Source organism: Xiphophorus couchianus, chromosome 19 (assembly GCF_001444195.1).
Source record: "Xiphophorus couchianus chromosome 19, X_couchianus-1.0, whole genome shotgun sequence".
Taxonomy (NCBI): domain Eukaryota; kingdom Metazoa; phylum Chordata; class Actinopteri; order Cyprinodontiformes; family Poeciliidae; genus Xiphophorus; species Xiphophorus couchianus.
In genome coordinates, this window is record NC_040246.1 from 14847756 (window position 1) to 14869715 (window position 21960).

A 21960-nucleotide genomic window follows, 5' to 3' on the forward strand; every position below is an offset into this window, starting at 1 on the left:
TCTTGATGGAATTTTAAAACAGGACTTGTCCTTGTCCGAACAAGCACTTTAGATTATTTTCAGGAATAATCTCTGTCCTGTTTAGATGCCTGAAAATGCTTATCACATGACCATTCGCTGATAACGTCACTGACTTGAATACCAGAGGTATTACAAATACCTTAATGAAGCCTAATTTAGCAGAAGCTTGCCTCTTCATACCAACATATTTATTTAGCTATAACCTAGGTAAGATGCAACATCTTAAACTTTTAACAAACACATCATTTAAAAAAAAAAATCCTACCATACGATTTTTATCTTTGCCATCTTAGGCACTACAAGTCAAGGCTGCTCTCTCTGTTTTCCTCAGCAATGGGGTTGTGTGAACCAACAAAGGAATTTTGTTGACTGATAATAGCAATCACAGAGAAAATATGGTGCTGTGTCATTGTTTCCACTTGTTTGTGGCTCTGCCTGTGCAGTCTGAGGGCATGTGCACACAGATGTGCTTTCAGGAATGCATTTTTTTTTCTAATCTTGGGGCTCATCATTCAGACCTAAACAGTGATAACTGAAAGCAAATCAGAAAATTTCTAAATTTAATAAGAATGTGTGTTGTGCTTGCTAATCTTTTTAGCTTCTGGAGCAATTTCCTTTGGTAAAGTTTTGAAATGTGTCCTAGAAATTCTTTTTTGGCAGTTTGTAGGAGATTATAAAATACAAAGACAAAATGATGGTTTTTGCATAATAAGATCGACTAAAAAAGACTGTCTGAGGATTAAATTGAGTGCTTTGGAAAAAGAGAAAATCCTCTTTTTTAAATTTATTTATTTGTTTTGTGTTGTGTTTTTTTCTGTTTGTAAGCTGTCTTTGAGTGTCCTAAAAAACGGTGTATGCGTTTGATGTATTATTATTATTATTATTTATTTAAAAATAGCTTTAACAAAGAGGGTTCAGCAGAACAGCTGTAATGATTTAGAATTTCAGTTGCTAATATGAACGGTTGTAAATAAGATGTACTTATATTCATTTTAATCACATTTTAAAGGTTAATGTCTAACTCATAAGAATATATATAATAATTTACACTCTTCTCATCAAGACTACAATACAGTATTAGAAATGTATAGAGTATTGAATAAATATTATTTAAATAAAATTGCACATGACAGATGTGGTATTCTTGCAAGAGATTGCAGGGGTAAGAAGATCATTAAAAGCCATGGTTTCTGTTAAATTATATTAAAAAAAAGTTTTGTTACACTTTGCACTTTCATCCAGCTTTTTTAATCAAGAGCCAAATTACGATTATGCAATGATCTACTGTATATTATATTTGAAATGCCATACTCAAAAGCTGTGTACTAATAATATTTTAGCCTGTTTGAGAGACTTTTTGTCTCCTTTGTGTCCACGAGCATCTTCGAAAGAACAACAAATGCAGTTTGAGATTAATAAAGGTTGTCTGTCATCAGTTAGCAGGGATTGTTTTCATGAGTTGCTCTATTCTGTTGATGTTAGTTTATAAAATTTGGTGCTCTGGATTTTGTCTCATCCTTTTGTCTCAGCATGTACCTGTCCTTGTGCAGCAATATGTCTCTAATGGAGTCTTAGGAGTTGCTGTCAGGTGGAGTGAAAGTGCAGCCTAAAGCAGACTTCCAGTTTTTAACCGCAGCATGGAACTGGTGCAGTTCAGCAATTCGACAGCCAGCTTGTTGGAATTTTTACATTCCTCTGCAGGCAGCGGCACACTGCTTCTCCTCTAATGCTTTCCTCTCTTAAGCTGAAGAGGGTGTCTCTGTTTCTAAATCAATCTGGACTCAGTTTTCTTTAGTTCACGTTTTTACAGAGCAGAACGTTGTCAGATTGGGTTGCAGACTTTCTTCTTTCATTGTGTTGTTCTGACAGCTTGTCATCAGTTATTAGAATGGAGAAATTGTGGTTCTTCTATAGTCTATATATTGTAAATGGATGACCTAAGCTGCTCACTGTGCAGTAAGCTTTTATTGAAGCTACAAGGCTCTCTTAAAGTTTGACAAAGGCAATCACAGCTGAACCAGTAGTCTACTCAGATAATTAGAAATAGTTTCACAGTTGTTTCATCACTGACTTGACTGTCAAGAGTTTGAAGTGTCTATTTTTTTTCTCCTTTCTCTTCCACTTGAAACCCTGGCGGAGTGTTTTCTAGATAAAAGGAGGGGAAGGGTACCCTGCTGGATATGATGGCAATGAATATACACTGGCACTCCTCCAGAGCTGTCTCGTCGTGTAAGGCCTACGAGTGAAATTTGCTTTGCCAGTAGCTTGCTCTGCCCTCTACTTACTGAGCTGTTTTGCAGAGACAGGAGAGGGGCCCAGAGATGGGGCAGCAGCACATCACAGGACTAAAGGTACCATAAATGTTCATACTGGATTGTAAAGCCCTCCACAAGCATTCCACCTTACATCCTTCCTATTTGCAGCTGATCATGAATAGATCAAAACTCAATTGGGCATTAGTATAAAAGTTGCCACAATCAGTGCTGCACTTCTCTTTTAGTTATTGCCCAAACATGTCCCCCGTCTCCTCTCACTCACACAGGTATTCATCGCTTCCTTCAGTGAATTCTGTGGAATTCCAGTATCCCAAGTGGTCGGATACCACTTCTGTCGTTAGACTGGCAAAATGTCTCCCTATTTTTTTTGTATTCCCTCGAGCTGTTGGTTTCTCAGATTTGCTCAATAGTACAGTCAGGCTGGTGTGTGGTTTGGTGCCTAAATATTTGAACGGAAGGAGAAAGCAGACAAAAGATTGGAAAGGAGTCAGACAAGATTGAGGGAGTCGGAAATGTTTGAGATTCTCCTGTGCTTGTGGATCTCCATGGTAAACCACAGTTTACTTCTTGCTTCTGAGCACTCCTTAAATGACAGGAAATTGATTTTGTGTTTTTCAAGTTAATATGTTGCAAAACGGACCAGTTGCGTAACCAAATGACTGGTTATTTTAGGTTTTTGTCTGGGATCCTTCACGCTTCACATCTCCCTGCTATTAATGGTTTGACTAAGGCATTAAGTTATACCAAGGTTTAAAAAGTAATATTTTCAAAACAGTTAATATTTTTGGTCATATCATATGTACAGTATGTCATAAGGTCCTTTTGAAGAGATGACAAAGGAGTGTTCTTCTGCAGCATGGAATCCTCCCTTTTGTAGTCTTTCCTATTGATGGAGGAGTTAAAATATCTTGTTCGCAAGCTACGACTGGCCTTAAGCACCTAAAACAAGTGGATATTAGATTGGGTTGTCTGACCAATAACGCGGCTTCTTACTCAATAAAAATCAGAATCACAAAAAGGGTACTCTTTTGATTTATTTTGATGTATCTAAATCAAAATGAATGTTTATTATAATGAAAGTGATCAATAGTATGTGAGATTATTTTAACAGCAATGAAAATAGTTGCTGCATTTCCTAATAGATAAAAGCAGTTCAATCATGTTCCATTTTTTTAATAAATATTGTCAAATTTGGCTAATTCTTCTCCTCTCTTTTGGTAACGTGAAAATACTATTCCTTGTCTTCTTACTATGTTTTTTTTAAGTTTATGTTTTCTTGAACTTAATCTGGTTCAGGCTTTGCTCACCAGCTCACCAAGGCTTTAATTTATCTGGTGTTCCTGGCAAACCCCATGTGCACAGCTGAAGTGAGGTTCCTGTGCCAAGCAATTTTCAAAGACTTCAGTGTGCTGGAATGAGGCCCCAGTTTTGCCCGAGCCAACACAGAGGGACCTTTGTGTTGGCTACCCAATAACCCAGTCGACCCTCAGAGGGGAGAAAGATTAGGAGCTCGGGACAGCCAATGGACTAAATGGTAGGGTGCCTGTTTGAAAGCCAATGGTGTCAGGCAAACAGCCCCTTATCCCATTCAAGCACGCAGTAATTACAAGCTTGTAGGGCAATCCCTTGAATCTTTTGTCAGAACTTTGGTAACACTTGCCCAGTGTGCTGAAAAACCTCGTTCCTTCTCTGTTTGAAAACCCAGGATGAAGACTCTTTCAGCTGCAACGTGTTGCCCTTTATCTAAGGGACAACAAGCAGGCAAGCTAGCTCTGCAAAAATATTCCCCACTGTGGGACCCTGGGTAAAAGAAGTCTTTTATTGATGACTGATTTAGGGTTTTCATGTTTCTGATTCATGATGTGATTCATCTGTCCAGCTGAGTTACTCCCATCTGTCTCTCTCCTTAGTTCCCTGTAATTTGTGTGTTTGTTGGGTCACAAGAAGCTGGAAGGCATTCTGAGTAACACACACAGGCTCATGAACGAATGAACAGTCATCTGTGGTTCATGTTGTAATGTATCTGGAGTTTCTGCTAAGTAGTCAAAGCCTCAATTAGAGGAATCTGAATAAATTCAGTCAACAGCCATAAACAGTCTGGAGATGTTCTACAAAAATGTATGGAAAATTTCTTAAAGAGATAAGGTTGACAGAATGAGTTAGAACAAGACCGTAGTGTACTGTAGGTTATTTATCTTTCTTTCTGCCTATTCTCAGTCTTTTTGTCTTTCTGAACATTGTCGCTTCACTCCCTCACACCACTAAATGTTAGTGGGGGCAGACACTCAAAAATTGCCCCTCTATGGTGTTATATTTTACAATTTGTCTCACATTAACATATGACAACAGGCAGGATATCCTCCCTAAAGACTTGCGTAAGTATATGCGTGTTGGTACATGTTGACATCTTCTGTTGACACCCACAATATCAAAATTGTACATACAGGCTGAAATCTATACATACACTCTTTAACATGTGGGAGACTGGCCACTCTTAGAAGCTCAGTGATTTCCAGCTTGGTCAGATGATTAGTTCTACTTGTTTAAATCAGTGTTGGTGTTTGTTGCATACATTACATTTTTTAAAACACAAAAGGGTAACAACCATTTAATCGGAAAAAACATAAAAACAGCCTGATTGTTCAGCATTCAGATTACAGACCTGTTTCTGGAACATTTATGTGTGTCTGTGTGTGAGCACAAGTGCAGTGAGTTGGTTCTGTTCATTACTTTCTCCCTGCGGACGGCTGCGTGAGGGAACAAGGCAAAACGCTCTGGGACTGGACCTGCAATTTAATTTACATTCCATGATTATTTGCTCACCTAGATTAAAAGGGTATTTGTAGGGCAGGAATATTGTTTAAAATTAATCAAGTTTTTCTTTTCTAATCTGCTCTGAAAACTTGATTTATTTAAATAAGAGAAGTCTTGAGTTCTTTTCAATTTCTGGTATCGAAAGCATAGAATAAAATGAAATAATTCTTGTTAAGCAGATAGAAGATGCTGCAGATATTTTCTCTGTTAATAATTAAAGATGTTTTGCAAAGGTATTAATTTCCATTCACATTACAACCACAAGCTTTATAGTATTTTACTGGGATGTTATGTGAATGACCTACACAAATTACTGCATTATTATGAAGTAAAGTTGCAGTTCCAGCTGTAAATCATTTATGATGTTTCTCCAACAACTTCACTTTATCTAGAAATCAATTTCTTCTTTGTAAAATAGCTCAAACCTAGTCAGCTGGATAGAGAGTGTATAAGGATTTCCAAGCCTTGCCTCTTTCACAGTTGGATTCAGAACTAGACTTTGACTGGGCTATTCTAACTCGTGTGTATGCTTTGATGCCCCTTCCAGGTTTTATTCCAGAATTGCCCTGCATGTAGCTTTAACTAGTCAAACACTCTGTGTTGGTTAGCTGAGGATGCTTTGCCTGAGGTTTTTCTAAAAACATCTGCACTGCAGAACTTTGAGATTTCTTCCTCCTGTACTCAAAGCACTTTGAAATGCCTTGCTGCTGAAATGTGCTATACAAATAAAATTTGATTGATTGATTGATTAACTGGACTTGCAAATTTATGTTGACACATCAGCATAAATGGACAAATGCTCCCCTTGTTGAGGGAGCATTTGACCTGCATCTCAATAGTGTTCACCATTGTTTAAACATAGTATAGTGCAAATTCTTCTCAAGTATAAGGCTTTTACTTTTTTGATTGAGGCATTCTTTTTTATAACATTTTTATACTTGTAATGAAAACTGATGTTGTCAATGGAGTATGAAGGTGTCTGAGCTGAGAGCTTTTGCAGTGCACTTATAGTTAGTGGGTAATGTGATAACAGGCACAGCCTGGTGGGTCGGAGTAATTGAAGAGATTTAAGCTCTTTTTTTTTTTTTTGCAACATTTCCAAATTGGCCTGATTTGTCAGGTAGTGATTGCTCCCCATTTTTCAGGTAACTTTAAAGGAACTCTTTACTTTTTGATGTTCAGGTGGGATTAGTTGAGCTTAAGAACTGCAATTTAGCAAACAAATTAAGAAAATATCAGAAGACATGAGCCTCGAACTGACTTGGACATCTCATGGTTGAGAGATTGAAGTTCTTTGATGGAATATATTCAACAACTTGCAAAAATATTCATACCACATGATTTTTGTTCTTCCAAGCTATAAAACAAGTTTTCATGTATTTCATTTGCTACTAAGTGAAAGAACAACTTAAAATAGTGCATGACTGTGAAAGGAAAGAATGGCTAGGCATATTTTTCATGTTTTTACAAATATAAATTTAAAAAGTTTGAGGTCAGCTCTTTTGCTTTTCTTCCCCCGAAACAAAATTCAGTGTATCCAACCAACATCAATCTGTGGGAATAGTTTGGGAAACAAATGAGAAGAGATAGAAGATTTAGGCCTGGCCTGGGAAAACTTAAGCCGAGATTCACCTTGTGGCAGAACCAAATGCAGTTAGAGCTGCAATTAAATGGCGTAGAAATTAAATAGCATGTGTTAAAATGGCACTGAGTGTATGTAAATTCACTTGAGAATCTGTGACAGAATTCCTGTTCAAAGATGGTTTCCATCTAATACTAAATGTTGGATTGGTTCACTAAGCACTGAGCCACAACACTGAATACAAAATCAATTTTGTTTTGTTTTTTGATTAATAAAAAATGTTGGATCCTTTTCCTGCTGCTTTGTAACTGTAAGGTACATTGCTCTAACTTTTAAGTATCTCTTACCACTAAAGGGGGATGCCCTTTAAATGTCCTGAAAATGTGTTTTGCATTAGATACTTGTTTTAGACATTTTTGTAGAAATTTTCAGATTTTCTTTTCAAACAACAATATCCCTCTATTTTATATGCTTCTGTAACCATTGTATAAGTGTTAACTTGGATGTGGTTTTTTGCTAAAGAAGATGTAAATAGTGGTAGAAATCATGTGTGAAGATAATTTCTACATCAAGAGTTCATCATCTTGGACTGATGGCAGTCACTGCTCAAATTTTTGTACTGCTAATTTGTCAGTACAATCCTAACATATATTTTATTTGTTTATGTTTTTCCAGGGTTTATGTTTTTCCAAGTGTTACAAATGGATAAAATGCTAAACATCAGGATTGCTGCAGCTAAGGAGGCAGTATGCAAGCTTGAGTGCTGAGGATATCTCTTGCCTCTTGACTTGTTGATTCCAACATTCATACTTGCTCATGAGGTCATCGAGTAGCACCCAGTCCCAGAAGCAGCCATGCCCATCTGCTAAGTGCCTTTAGCCTTTGGCACTGATGTCATGACCAGCCTGAAGCGCCCACCGATGGAGTGCACGGTTGGAGGCTCCATTCCTGCCACCAATGAGTTTTACACTGGCCATCTCCGACCAGTCAATGGAGGGGCTTTTCCGGCCCGAACAGACAACTATCATGGCAGTGTGAACACAGGGATGCCTAAAATGGGCGTTCGAGCTCGGGTGGCCGACTGGCCCCCGAGAAAAGATACTCCAGGAGTGCAGTGGCACTCTTCTGGTGATACTGGGGCTGGCACCCCCTCTGTTATTAAAAGTCACATTAAGTTAGGCTCTGTTTTGAGCCCTCATGACTCCTCTATGCTTTGTAACATCCACAACACCCTAATGAGTCGAACACATGCACCGCCAAACAGCTACAGCCCCGACAACCGTTATTTGACCCCAGGTTACAGAGGCCCTGCGCACAAAAATCCACGACAGAGACGTGTCCGTCAACGCAGTAACAGCGACATGGCCATCAGTGAGATGGAGGGCAGTGGAGATAGCGGAGAAGACTGGGCACCATCAGCGGGAGCTAAATGTTCCCCTCTTCATCGGGAATATGGCAGCACATCATCAATAGATCAACACGGAATCGCTAAGGACAGTTTCTTTGAAATGCTAAAGGGTTATCAAGAGGACAAGATTGACCAGCGCAGCCCTGCTCCAGAGAACCTAGAGGACATTCTGAATGTTGGGATAAAGCTTCAGGAGCTTCAGGAGGACGTCACAGATGGACACCTGCTGAAACCCAGAGACAGGGAGAAGCCTCCGAAAAGACGCACTAAATCTGAAACGGGAGGGGAATCCATATTCCGGAAACTTAAGAATGTACGAGGCGAGTTGGACTCCCCAAGAGCCGGATCTGACGTGGAGGACAGTCGAATGGAGGATGCACCTCCCGCTCTAAAGCCCTGGGTCTGCCAGAAAGGTTTTGCTCACTACGACGTTCAGAGCATCCTTTTTGACCTCAATGAAATTACTCAGCTTCGACAGATGGCAGGAAAGAGGAAGAACACCACCACCGGAGCGTCCGCTGCTGCCGTAGCATCTGCTACCTCCACACTGTCATCCACCCACAGCCTGCCTTACAGCTCCCCCAGTGGCAGCCAAGAAGAGCTGACCTCCAGAGACAGCCCAGGCTTGGACACTGGAGACGAACAGAGCAACGAAATGTTGCTGAGCTGCCCCTGCTTCCGTAATGAGATCAACACCGATGGGAGGCGGCGGCTGGGCGCAGGTGGGCTAGGTGGGACTGGGTATCATGGACTTGTGGGTGGTGGAGCAGGCAGCAGCAGCTCAGGAAACCTGACTGGAGAAGGTCACCTATATGAGACATCTTTGAGCACACACTGCACTAATGCTGGAGTAGCTGTTCTCGAGGGACCCAAGGAGGGACCAAGCACAGTCAGCGAAAAAGGCAAACAGTACATTGTGGAGCATGTGGATCTAGGAGCCTACTATTACAGAAAGTTTTTCTACCTTAAAGGTAAGAGGCACTTATAGTGCAGATCATGATGCACTTGAACTGCTCTTTTTGTAGGTGAGTGATAGAAAAAATGTGCACAGGTTTGAGTTAATTCAAATCCAGTCATCAAGAGCTGGTGACCTGCAGCTTTCAGATGAGTCAACATACCTGAATCAAATGGCTGAATCACCTCGACAGTATGCAGTCAAGTTCTCCAGAGACCTGCTAATGACCTCATTATTTGACTCAGCTGTGTTGAAGCAAAAATGCATCTAAAAGTTCCAGGACACTGGACTTCAAGTCCTGGATCATCATCATATAGACAAAGGGTGTCCAAAGTCAGTCCGTAAGCTCCGATGTCCTGCAGGTTTTAGTTCTGTTGCTGGTTCAACATGCTAGTTACTACCTTCTCAACTTGTCAATGTTCTGTAGACGTGTTAATGAGCCATCATTTGATTCGAGTGTGTTGAACTATACAAACAACTTTGACTTGTCTGATATAGAGGGAAAATTCTTGATTTCCCAAATTAGTTGAAGTCATTTTTCCAGGCAAATACAATATTCAAATACAATGTTCAACACATTAAACATGGCAAATTATCTCTCTGATGCCAATTTATAAATCTTGTGACAAACGTTGTAAATATTTTGCTACCTGCAAACTAATGATGTGCTTCAAAAGCAGTGATGCTTAACATGCTGTTTTTGTACATGTGACACTTCCTGCACCTCAGAGCACTGGAACTACTTTGGCATAGATGAGGCTCTGGGTCCAGTCGCTGTAAGTCTGCGCAGAGAGAAGCTGGACGAGGAAAAAGATCGTGGGCAGCAGTATAACTACCGCATCATCTTCAGAACAAGCGAGGTCAGATGTGCCTTCAACTCTTACAGCACACTTTTTTCACTTCCAACTAAATTTTAATAACGCAGACTTTATATTCTTGTACTCACTCATTTTGGTATTTAGTAGCTAAACTTTAATTTGAAAAAGGTTTTTCTGTAATATGCTACAGTCAACTTATGTATTATTCATTCTGGGTTAAGTTTTTTTTGCATGTTTAATATAACCAACTAATTAAAGTTGCGTTACTTGTTTTTGTTCTTTTTTATTTTTATTATTATCATTATGCAACCTTCCCTCAAGCTATTCAGGTGTCTACTTGATATTAGCAATGTGTGAAGAAATCTCAGGAAGTACCTGCATCCTCTTGTCCTGAAGGCCTGTCAGCAACCTAAAACTATCGTGTGAAGAACTTTCAATTAAATATAATACTTTCTTAATATGAGAGTTTGATTACACTCCTATGGGGTCATCTTGGGAAATTGGTTTATAGAATTTGAAGTCCTGCATTCCCACCCATATAGACTACAGAAGCATATACAAGCTTTTTTTGTGGATTGTTCCAAGACAGGTGCATGTGATTTAAACTTCACAGGTTTGACTGAAGCAACTAACCACCCCCCAATCCCTCATGCAAACATTAGAAACAGTGGCCCATTGTAAACATCAGCTCAGTACAGCTTCAAGCTTGCAGGGAAGAGGGAGTGTCCATCTGTTCCAGCTGCTAAGATAGCTGGGTGATTGAGTTCAGTCCCATGAGCTCAGCACAATGCACACTTTGTGCTACATAATGGTTGGACAGGCCATCTCACCTCTTTCATTTTGTACTTATCCAAAGATTTGAGTTAGAATTGTCTTTTTTTGCATTATTGACTTTGAAGTTGGTATTAGAAGCTCTGGAACTCAGACTGTGCTTATTTTTTTCTGTTGTCAGGGACAGCCAGTTTTCTCTGAAGTTCAGAGCCTTAATAATATGTGAGGTGCATTCCTTATCTCTCACCTCTCTGTAATCTTCCTTTGTGTTTCTTCCCATCCAGCTGACAACTCTTAGAGGTTCTATATTGGAGGATGCAGTGCCTTCTACCTCCAAACATGGGACCACAAGAGGTCTGCCCATCAAAGATGTACTGGAGTACCTTCTCCCAGAACTGGATCTGTCCTGCCTCAGACTGGCACTCAACACCCCTAAAGTCACAGAGCAGCTGATGAAGCTGGATGAACAAGGGGTAGGAGGATGACACATAAGATTACAAATTATTTGTCCTTTACTGAAAGAAAGTGTGGGTATTTTTTTCTTTCCTCTTCCTTCTGCCTCTCTTTCCATGACAGTATTTTGTTTAAGATTCCATAGATAGAGTTTGATCATTGTAAGGAATGTCAGCCATGAATTCACTTTGATTTAAAAATCACCTAAAAATTTCATTAAGACAAATTTGAGGCCGAAAAAGTCTGAAATTTTTGTGTCTGGTCTCCAGCTTAGTTTTCAGGTCAAGGTGGGTGTGATGTACTGCCGAGCAGGACAAAGCACAGAGGAGGAAATGTACAACAACGAGACCGCCGGCCCCGCCCTGGAGGAGTTCTTCCAGCTGTTGGGGGAGAAGATCCGCCTCAAGGGTTTCACCAAGTACAGAGCCCAGCTGGACACCAAAAGTAATTACACACACTGCATTGTTTTTGGCTTTGTATACAAAGGGATTTCTATCTACAGGCCAGTCATACTGGCCTGTAGATTAGCTCCTACACCAAAGTGACTTTTCTGCCTCCCAGTCACCTCTCACCCTTTGGAGCATCTTTAGTCTGAGACTCTTTATTTTTGTCCTGCTTTCTTCCGTTTCATGTGACCTTCCTTCCTTCTTGTTTATTTAGATTCCAACACATGCGGTGCCTTTCAAATGTATTCAAACCCCTGGAGGCTTTACAAATATCTATCCTTTTGGACACAATTTTTTGTGTATTTTATTGGGATTTTATGTGATAGACTAGCATGAATTAGTTAGCATTTATAAAAGAAGCTCAGAGGTTTGTAGGTGAATAGAAATACTGGAGACCATTTTTTGTTCTCTGGAATTCATTGTGAGTAATTTTGGTTTCAGTTTGATTTGAGATGTAAATATTTTCTTAAAATGATTTGAATTTCCTACACTTTCTAGTGCTTTCAAAAAACAATGTACAGGATGCAAAAGTTAGAGAAGGCAATTTTCCACGAATGAACATTAATTTTGATTGGCTGGCATTTGTTCACGGCTCACTATTGTCTACTTGTTTGTGCTATGGTGAAAGTGCATCCTGTGCACAGAGAGTACAAAGCACAAATGAATGGGAGTAATATTACGGTTTTCAATTCTGTGTTTCCATTCTTTCTGCAGCGGATTCAACTGGCACTCACTCCCTGTACACTTCCTACAAGGACTACGAGATCATGTTTCATGTGTCCACAATGCTGCCTTACACGCCCAACAACAAACAACAGGTAAACATGAAGAACACAGAGAACATGGAGATTGTATGCAGTATATAGTTTTGTCAGGAAAATTTCTTTCTTTGGAGACAAATGCTCCACATAAATTTTCAGGAATGCAGAGGATTTAAAGCTCTGCAAACAGAACCCTGTTCAGATTTAATGAAATTATTTGTTTCAACTTACAAAAAACAAAATGTGCCACATGTGTGTGTTTTAACTTTAATTTCAGTCAAATCTCAGTTTCATTCAGTATAATCTTTGTTGTTCTTCCAGCTGCTGAGGAAGCGCCACATTGGGAACGACATTGTGACCATTGTGTTCCAGGAACCGGGAGCTCACCCTTTCACGCCCAGAGCCATTCGGTCTCACTTTCAGCATGTCTTCATCATTGTTCGGGTGCACAACCCCTGCTCTGACAGCACATGCTACAGGTAGGTCCTAGCGGCAGATTATTAGGGGATAAGTTAAGAGTAGATTTGCATCTGAGTGATTTTTTAATATGTTTATGCCAATACCTAAAGTAAAATATTGAAAACTTAAATATTATATAGATTTATTTACACAGAAATGTTTTTTAAGCATTTAGTTTATAACTAATAAAAAATTCTGTTCTTAAAAAATTATGTAGTAAAAATAACTGGGAAAAAGCCTATATGAATATTATAATCTAAAAAAGGATATTTCTAACAGAAATGTCAGACTTCTGAAAACTATATGTTAATTTCTATCATTTCTATGGGCCTAGTGTCGCTCATCTACTTCTTGACAATGCCATTGATTCTCCATGGAGTAGAGGTCACAAGCACAGTAACACTCTGGTCATTGAACCAGCTTTTGGTGCCTTTGGCAGTCTGAGCAGGTGCAAAGTCATTCTGCAAAAAGAAATCAGCATCTCCATAAAGTTTGTTATCAGAGCAAAGAGTGCTCTGAAATTTCCTCGTAGACAACTGCAAGGACTTTGGACTTGATCAAACATAGTTGTGCCAACAGTACCAGACAGCTTGACACCTCATATAGTCAGTGACTGGAAATTTCACTCTGGTCCTCAATCAGCTTGGATTTCATTCCTCTTCATTCTTGCTCCAGACTATGGGACATTGATTTCTAAATTACATGAAAAAAGGCCTTAGAAAAGACATCTTAGAATATGACATTTTCTAAGTCATTTCTTAGAAAATGACAAAGAAGTCATTTTCTTCTTAGCTTGTGATCCTGTCTCTGGTTCAGGAGTGACTTAACAATTGAATGACTTTTTGTACAAAATTCTCTCAATTCTGCACTTATCCCTGGTGCATGTTTTTCTACCAGATTTTCCTTTCACTTAATTTTTTTAATTTGGTATGATACAGCACTCTGTGAACTTCCAGATATTTCAGCTAAGATGTAAATTTAGTAGCTGCTCAGCGGTCTTCACATTGATTGCATAAGCCATGATATATTTTTTATATAACTTTCATATTTAACAAGAAATTGAGGTTTTCTTTAAGTGCAAATTATAATCATCAAAACCAACAGAAATAAATGGTTGAGATTATATCACTTAGTTTTTAATTGATATATATGAGTTTCACTTTTTGAATTTGAATTTATGCAGTGAAAGTAAAACGGCAAAGATTAATCCTGTTTTCTCTTTCCACTGAACTAGAAGAATAATTGTTTACAGTTTTAGTTGTCCAGTCTAACCAAAACCATGTCTGACCTATCTATTTATGTCGCCTTAAATGCTCCCTGTCTTACTCAGTGGTAGTAGCTGTTTTTTTAGTTCAAATTTTTGCAGTTGCATTAAAAGAAAAGCATTGACTGCAAGGCATGAATCAAACATAAAAGCTTTTTGCATCACCCTCTCATTGTTTTCACGGATCGTGGGCTGCTTAAGCTATATATACCCATGCACATTTGTTTGATTATGAACAAAGACATTATTTCTGCAGTAGCTGTCGAATCAATGTTTGTTCTATTCTGCCGGCTTATTCTTGGCTTTGCGATGATGATAGACCAACTCTTTGCTTTTATCACTAACTCAAAGCCACCTCACTGCATGCACAAATATTATGCACACACAGTTGCTCTCTGTCACTCCGTTAGCCCCATTTCTCCATTTTACCACCTCCTCATGCTCACTTGCACACAGCACATACAGTTACACACTTCCCTGCTTGTACACTAATTTACTTGAAGGCTCACTCTTCACACACTGGTACAAAACAGCCTCCTTTCCCTCTTCTCTCTCCCCCTCCCCGGCTGCCACTTCGCCTCTGGGCTGCATGAGCCGAAGTGGTCTTAAGGAGTTAGTCCCATGCACATGAAGTGCTCTCTTTAGTCGCTCATGGATGTGAGTAAAGAGGAGCATACAGAGGAGGGTTTTCTCAGATCTCACAGAGTCCACCTCAGGGGAAGACGGGTCAGGCTGGACTTCATTTCCCACACCAGGATTATCATTTTTAACCTTTATTTCTGTGGGGACTTTTTTAAGCTATTGTATTTCATGAACCAGTGGATATTTTATGATATTTTTCTTTTTGAATTTGTCACTTTAGGCTCTTGTGAGAGTTAATGTCTGGAATACTGGTTTATATTACTTTCTATATTTAGATACAAGATATAGAATCCTGGAGGGCAACCCAGCGACTCCACCCAGAGTAACTAATACTGTGAACATTTGGCTTTTGCTTGGATCATTCAGGACTTATCTCAGATTGTTTTTGCAACGTTTGGCCCTGGATGTTCATCAGCAAAAAAACCCCAACTGAATTACAAGACTTTCCTAAAACATATTGATTATTTTAGGGTATTTTTCTGGCTACATAAATCAACTGACTTATCATCGCTTCATCAAATCATATCATTGCTTGTTTGCAACTGCACTAGATTTTAAGGATATTAGCAAAAACCAGAAGAGAATGGTGCCCTATTGTTGAAGAAAGAGGTGAGTTATTGATTAGAGATGCACTTCTGTCAAAAATAGTAGTTGGACAATTTTTTTTATTGATTGGCACTGATCGACTGATCAATATTTTTTTTCTTCTATTTAAACTTAAGAACCCCTGCCATTTTGGCCTTTAAACATGTCAACCAACACTTTATCTAGTTGAATAAAACTTAAATGAACAATGGAGGCACGTGATTAAATAGATAAATATGGATAATAATGTAAAGTTGATCTGTTTTTCCTTCTCTGTGTATTCTTTAGTAATCAATAAAACATTTGGTCAAAATCAAGGAATTGTCCTGAAAAATTTGATCATGAAGAGAAATTTTTTTTCACTCTAAATTTTATTGAATGCTATTTTCCAATCTCTATTAATAAGGAGTTTGTTATGATTTGTTGAGTCACACAGTTATTAATAGTCTGTTGTTGCCTGCTACTGAGATTTGGGTAATGCTTTGGTCATATTGAGCCAGTACAGCGCATTAGAGGAGTAAGTGGCCTAAAGCCAGAATGCTGCTAATCTGCTGCTTTCAACTGCTGCCTCAAAGTCACACGAGGCCAGCAAGCTGGATTGCATAACCAGATCTTTGTTTGAGAAATGTAGGTTGTTTGTGCTCGCTAAGTCCAACGGCTGTGCTCATTCTACATACCATGGTATTGCAGAGCATAGCAGGCTGACAGCACTGGAAGCTGGCTTGTCATATGAGGTAGAATGGATAGTTTTGTACGTCAAAGCGAGTAAATCATGGTGTACAACATTTCTGCTGCAGGCATTGGCTGTGAGATCAGTTTAATGGGGTGAACCAAGTCTTGTCAGGATTGTCAGATCAGCTTATCATACACAGCGTGTTGCTTTTTATTACTTGTTAGCTTTTCCGTTTGCAAGCTTCTGAATGTGTATGAATCCCTCACTTTGCTTTAGGAAGCAAGTAGAGGGTTAAACATGTAAGCTGAAGCTGAAACAAATCTCTCCTACAATGGTGAACAATTTGATTGTGAATGAAACCTCCTGCTGCCTGTTTTGTGCCAAGGTTCCTGTTGACAACAGGTGTCTGGGAATGTTACACACACTTTCTCACCAATTAATAGCAATTTAACTCCATTGTTGGAACTGGAGCAGTGGAGGGAAACAGGAGGAGGGGAGTTCTGCAAGAATTTAACACCTTTCTTTATATTAATTAAATAGGTCAAAGGCAACACTTCTTAATAGGAAACAAACATGCCAACACAATGCTTTCACAGGACATTCCAACTTCTCCATAAGTTAGTCTGTTAAAAAACAATATTCAGTATTTTAATTGGAAGAAAATAAGAGAGAATTTGTTTTAAAGTTTTAGGAAAAGGGCAATTCAAACTAGCACATGGCAACAGGAGACTCTTGATTGCATTGAGTCGTTGGCTTGACAGCAAGCCATCATTCTGAGTACACATGTGGTGACAGAGAAAAGGAAAACTCTTTCAACTAGAAAATGCCTCCAGCAGAATCATGTATCATTTTTCTTTGAATTTGAGTAATTCACTTAAATTTCCTATAATTATACTCTTTTGTGTAATAAGTAAAACTTTATACTAGTTTTTATTCCCCCTGTATAGAGATGCAGTCACAAAATACAGTCGTATGTACTCCTTTGTGTTTGTGGTTGTAATGTGACAAAAGGGGGATTGAATGTATTGTAGTAATAACCAGTTTGGTGCCTGTTTTTCCACTTCAGCTGTTTTCACACAGTGTCACTTTAGTTTCATACTTTGCTATATGTTGGATGCTTGTATTTAAATAACTTGTTGTCTTCTGTGCGCATTGTTCATTTCATTCATATTTATTTATTTATATTATCAAATATTTTCTAAATGGTACATTTCTATAGGTTAAGGCCATTTTATTTTATTTTATTTTAGAAGTTCAAAAAAATATTCATCCCTGCCTTCTCTTTTTCTACCTCTAGCGTTGCCGTCACCCGTTCGCAGGACGTTCCCTCCTTTGGTCCACCAATCCCAAAGGGAGTTACCTTCCCAAAGTCCACTGTTTTCCGGGATTTTCTGCTGGCCAAGGTCATCAACGCTGAGAACGCAGCGCACAAGTCCGAAAAGTTTGGCGCCATGGCGACGCGCACGCGACAGGAGTATCTGCGCGATTTGGCGGAGCGGCACGTGACCAGCACACCCGTGGAGCCTGCTGGGAAGTTTCCCTTCATCTCTCTGGCACATAAGCGTCGAGAGAAGGTGCGCCCGTACAGTGGGGCGGAGCTGCGTAGTCTCGGGGCCATAACTTGGCAGGTTCATGCCGAAGATCAGGTAGCAGGTGCTGAACGGGAATGCCTATTGGCCATTTCAAATGACTTCATCATCCTGCTGGATCAGGAGGCCAAAGCAGTCGTGTTTAACTGCGCCACACGTGACATCATTGGTTGGTCGACAGGGAGCCCCGCCTCACTGAAGATTTACTATGAGCGCGGAGAAAGTGTGTCACTTCGATCCATCAACAACAACACTGAGGACTTCGGAGAGGTTGTGAAAAGACTGGAGGTCAGTGAGTTAAGTGGGTTGGTGCCTGGTACTTAATTTAGATAGCAATTGAGAAAATTTTACAAATGAGGAAACTCGTTCAAAAATCTGGCCAATCATCGATTCTCTGTTGTATGTAAAAACTAATTTCTTAGCATGACTGAATGCGTTGTTAAACAGTTATCAAACATGCTTCTGACATCAACATCCACCAAAAGAAAAGGAAATATACTAGTGTATTTATAATGCATTTTGTTACCTTCCTAAAATAATGGCCTAAGAAGTCATTGTTGCCAAAAGTATATTTTTTCCTAAATCATCTTTTGGAAATAAAAAGGGGGTCATTTTTGGGCAAAAAATTACATAGGCTATTATTGGAGGACAGTGATGATTTAGAGTTTTTATCATGTGTTTCCAATTTACTAACAAAAGTTATAGATTGTGGTGTTACAAGCCAGCTAGTGAGGTCATGGCAGAAAAGAAGGCACACTTTTTTTCAGAAGCCAGTTACATGATTATCAGCTTAAATTTATGGAATGAAAATCATTTTAAAAAATGATGTATGGCATGTGAATATCAATAGTAAACTGGCTTTTTTTTGTTTTTAGGAATAGCTGCACATTTTTCATTTTGCCTACAGAAAAATTTAGTAATTTTTTTCCAAGTCTGATCTTTGTGAAAACACCCCAAATTTGGCTTTGTAACCATATTTCTAAAACTTAATGAGATTCATCTAGTCAATCTACACATTATAAAAGTTATTGCGGTTTTAAAATTTACTTGAAAAAATATTTCCATTGACATATTTTCCATTTTCTAATTGACAACTGGAACACCTTATTCATAAGAAATGGGGTGAAGGCTAAGAATTTAATTTGAAAGCTTTATTTATTTTGAAGTGTATCCACTTTTCCCTAATTTGTGCCTCTTACAGCTATTAAGAATTTAGGAAAGGCTGATTAAAGTCTTATAGTACTATTGTTGTTATTATAGCTACATAGAGACATAGTGTCCAATTATGCAATATCCAAATGTTGTGTTGACTCCATTATAAATCCTACAATGTATGATTTCATCTCTATGTTTTGCATGCCAATGAATTATTCATTTTAAGCAGTGACATGTCCCTCCATAGTGAGGGACAGGGACAACTAAAAATTGGTATATTTTGAAAAGTTCCAATCTTATTCCTTCATCCCTTGTCCCTGTTATCTATGTATGTCCAATATAACACTCACCACTTACCTCTGTCTCCTCTGCAGCTGTTGACTAAAGGCAGCCAGACCACAGAGATGACTTTGCGCCGGAACGCTTTGGGCCAACTGGGCTTTCATGTCAACTTTGAGGGCATCGTAGCCGAAGTGGAGCCGTACGGCTACGCCTGGCAGGCTGGACTGAGGCAGGGCAGCCGACTGGTGGAGATCTGCAAGGTGTCTGTGGCCTCGCTATCCCATGAGCAGATGATTGACCTGCTCAGAACCTCCGTCACCGTCAAGGTGGTCATTATTCCACCACATGAGGACTCCACTCCTCGCAGGTAAAATATAAATATTTAATTTAATATCAAACATGTATAAATATTTATTTAGTATCTTAACTTGGAGTCCTTTCTGTGCTGACAACAGAGGCTGCTCTGAAATCTATCATATGCCCCTCGTGGACTACAAGAACCACAAAGAGGGCATGCCCTACGAGTTAAAGTTCCCTTTCCGGCCAACAAACAACAACGCCAAGTGGCCGCGCAGCTCATCCAGCCCTCACTCTGCCGCCTCAGGGGGGACTTTGATCAAGGCGCCGCCCTCAGACTTCAGTGACCGCAACAGTGCCGCCATTCCTCGCAGTGTGTCGAGCGACGGTCGGCCTCTCAACCCAAAAAGGTCACAGGATGGATATAAATCTGTTACGCAATACATCAGACATGCTGAATTTCATCTGTCTGGTTGCAGCATATGTCCGTAATGTCATCCATATGTCTACTTGCAGATATTCCCCAGGGAATGACAACTACGCTCTAGCATGCTCCATAGTGATGGGTCGCACGCTGCACAGCACAAACTCGCCCTCTAACCTCTCCTACACTGACACAATGAGTTCAAACCAGTGGAGGCAGAAGTCTGTGCCTGATGGGTGAGCCTGTCTGCCGACCGAGATGCAGGATGCACCAACTTCTTCTTGTTTTGCACCATGGTGAATTAAATAATCCTCCTGTTGTCCTGTGCAGGTTTAATAACAACTCCCAGTCGCCTGTCACGTCTGTGCGGCAGGTGGCCGCTGATGGAGTCAACGGAGTCAAGGTGTGTTCTGCTGTTGCATGGTCCAGACCTGCGGACAGCGACATCGCAATCAGGCTGGACATTGGCAAACCTGGCTTAGGTTGGAAAATCCTCAGAGATTTTTAAAAAATGCATATATTAAACAAAACATTTGTGTTTTAGGAGTTTTTTATTGATTTACTTGTGTTTCATAGATACTGTAGTTTCAAAGGTTGTGATTCCTCGGCTCCAGCATTCAGAACAGAGCAGCCGCCTGTCTCCGAACAAAAACACCAAGGTAACCAGCAATCAGCAATCATTACGTTGCATCTTTAAGGCAGAGTTTAAAGATGCCTCATACTGTTTTCACATTACAACGTAATGCAAACACAAACTACAATATATTTTTAGGGATCATGCATGATAGACTATAAACATCACATGATTGTCAAGGAGAAGCAAAATGGTCCCTAATATTCATTTTTATAAAACAAAGTTTACAAATAAAAATGTGAGGTTCTGCATCAGAAAAAACAATGTTTGATTCCTTCTATTGCTCATAACCAACACTGCTTGTGCCTACGGCAGGCAGGATTAAAATATTACTATGACCTGATTATTTCAATGAATTGAGCACCCTAGTTTTTTCTCCTCTACATGAGCTGATGTAGACTGTTGTTTTTCTTCTCTGTAAACAGGCTGATGCACCGTATTCGTCCAGCCAGTCAAGCAGCAACACCTTGTCCAGCAACGCCTCCAGCTCGGCGCACAGTGACGAGAAGTGGTACGAAGTCGGCTCTCGGTCCGGAGCGCGGAGCGACCTGGAGCTCAACGGCTATCTTCAGGGCACATCCACTGACAGCGGCATCGATGCCACATCTTTTACCGCCACCCAGAGCAGTACGGCCTCCTCCACTGGTGCCTTCAGATCCAAGGAAAAAATCCCTTGGCAGGATGAGGTGGGAAGCTGCGAGAGAGCCTCCAGCACATCGCCTCCAACACCAGACTCTCTTGTTCCCGCCGGAGGCAGTGAGATATCGGGGAAGAGCCCAACCGGCTTTACAGTGGCTCCTGATGGCGCCGCATACAGCATGAGTGATGCAGCGTCCCACTCCAGGTGGGCTGCTGTTTTTTTATTGTACATCTCTCACTTCTAAGTAAATTGATTTCTTGTGGTGCAGAAATATCCTGCATAGTCCTCCTCATGAAGTTCCTAAGGTCTGGGATTTATTCAGAAAGAGGGGAAGAGTGTACTTGTTTTATCTGTCATAGCTCAGCACCGCTCCCTCTTCTTTAAATCCTCTTCCTTTTGAATGAAGGAAAGCTATTTTTCTCCTTTCACTCAGACAGAAATAACTCTCTTCCTGCAGACATCTTGCTGGCTGTTGAGTTTTATTACACACACACACACACACACACACACACACACACACACACACACACACACACACAATGAAATTCTCACTATTCTAGACTAAGAATAGTTTAGAAAATGAAGACATGAGAAGAGATGGGGTCCTGCTTCTATTTTGTTCACGGTTCCTCCAGAGTTCCTGGAGGAACCATGAACTCTTTCTATGTTGACATGACTCTGCCTATTAAATACCATAATCAGGGAGCCTTCAAAATATATATGAAACATTATGAATGTAGGCCAAAGTATATTAATTAACTATGCTTCTGTCATTCAAATGCAACATGCGTTAACATTAAGGTTGTTTTCACAGGCTTGATCTAATGCATTCAACCTAACCTTCTTTAATTACCTGTCTTTCTTTTTTTAAAGTTTCATTATATTTAAATTCATATAAAAGTCTGATGATGGCTTTACATTTGCAAACATATATATATATATATATATATTTATATATATATATATATATATATATATATATATATATACAGTATATATATATATATATTT

General features: G+C 39.6%; 1 protein-coding gene across 5 annotated transcripts in view; it reads left to right on the top strand.

Moving 5' to 3' along the window:
* The window catches only part of LOC114134138 (signal-induced proliferation-associated 1-like protein 1), a 41174-nt gene that overhangs the window by 13414 nt on the left and 5800 nt on the right, over nt 1-21960 (top strand). For 4 of the 5 annotated variants that reach the window (XM_028000484.1, XM_028000483.1, XM_028000481.1 and 1 more), the window contains exons 2-14: nt 7369-9072; nt 9786-9916; nt 10930-11118; nt 11368-11542; nt 12259-12362; nt 12627-12784; nt 17226-17805; nt 19047-19321; nt 19410-19661; nt 19768-19911; nt 20006-20157; nt 20252-20334; nt 20735-21153. In XM_028000484.1, the coding sequence (XP_027856285.1) occupies nt 7590-9072; nt 9786-9916; nt 10930-11118; nt 11368-11542; nt 12259-12362; nt 12627-12784; nt 17226-17805; nt 19047-19321; nt 19410-19661; nt 19768-19911; nt 20006-20157; nt 20252-20334; nt 20735-21153 (4145 nt within the window). In that variant the 5' untranslated portion in view covers nt 7369-7589. The remainder of the gene's footprint in view (nt 1-7368; nt 9073-9785; nt 9917-10929; nt 11119-11367; nt 11543-12258; nt 12363-12626; nt 12785-17225; nt 17806-19046; nt 19322-19409; nt 19662-19767; nt 19912-20005; nt 20158-20251; nt 20335-20734; nt 21154-21960) is intronic. The other variant, XM_028000480.1, reaches the window with a different exon arrangement.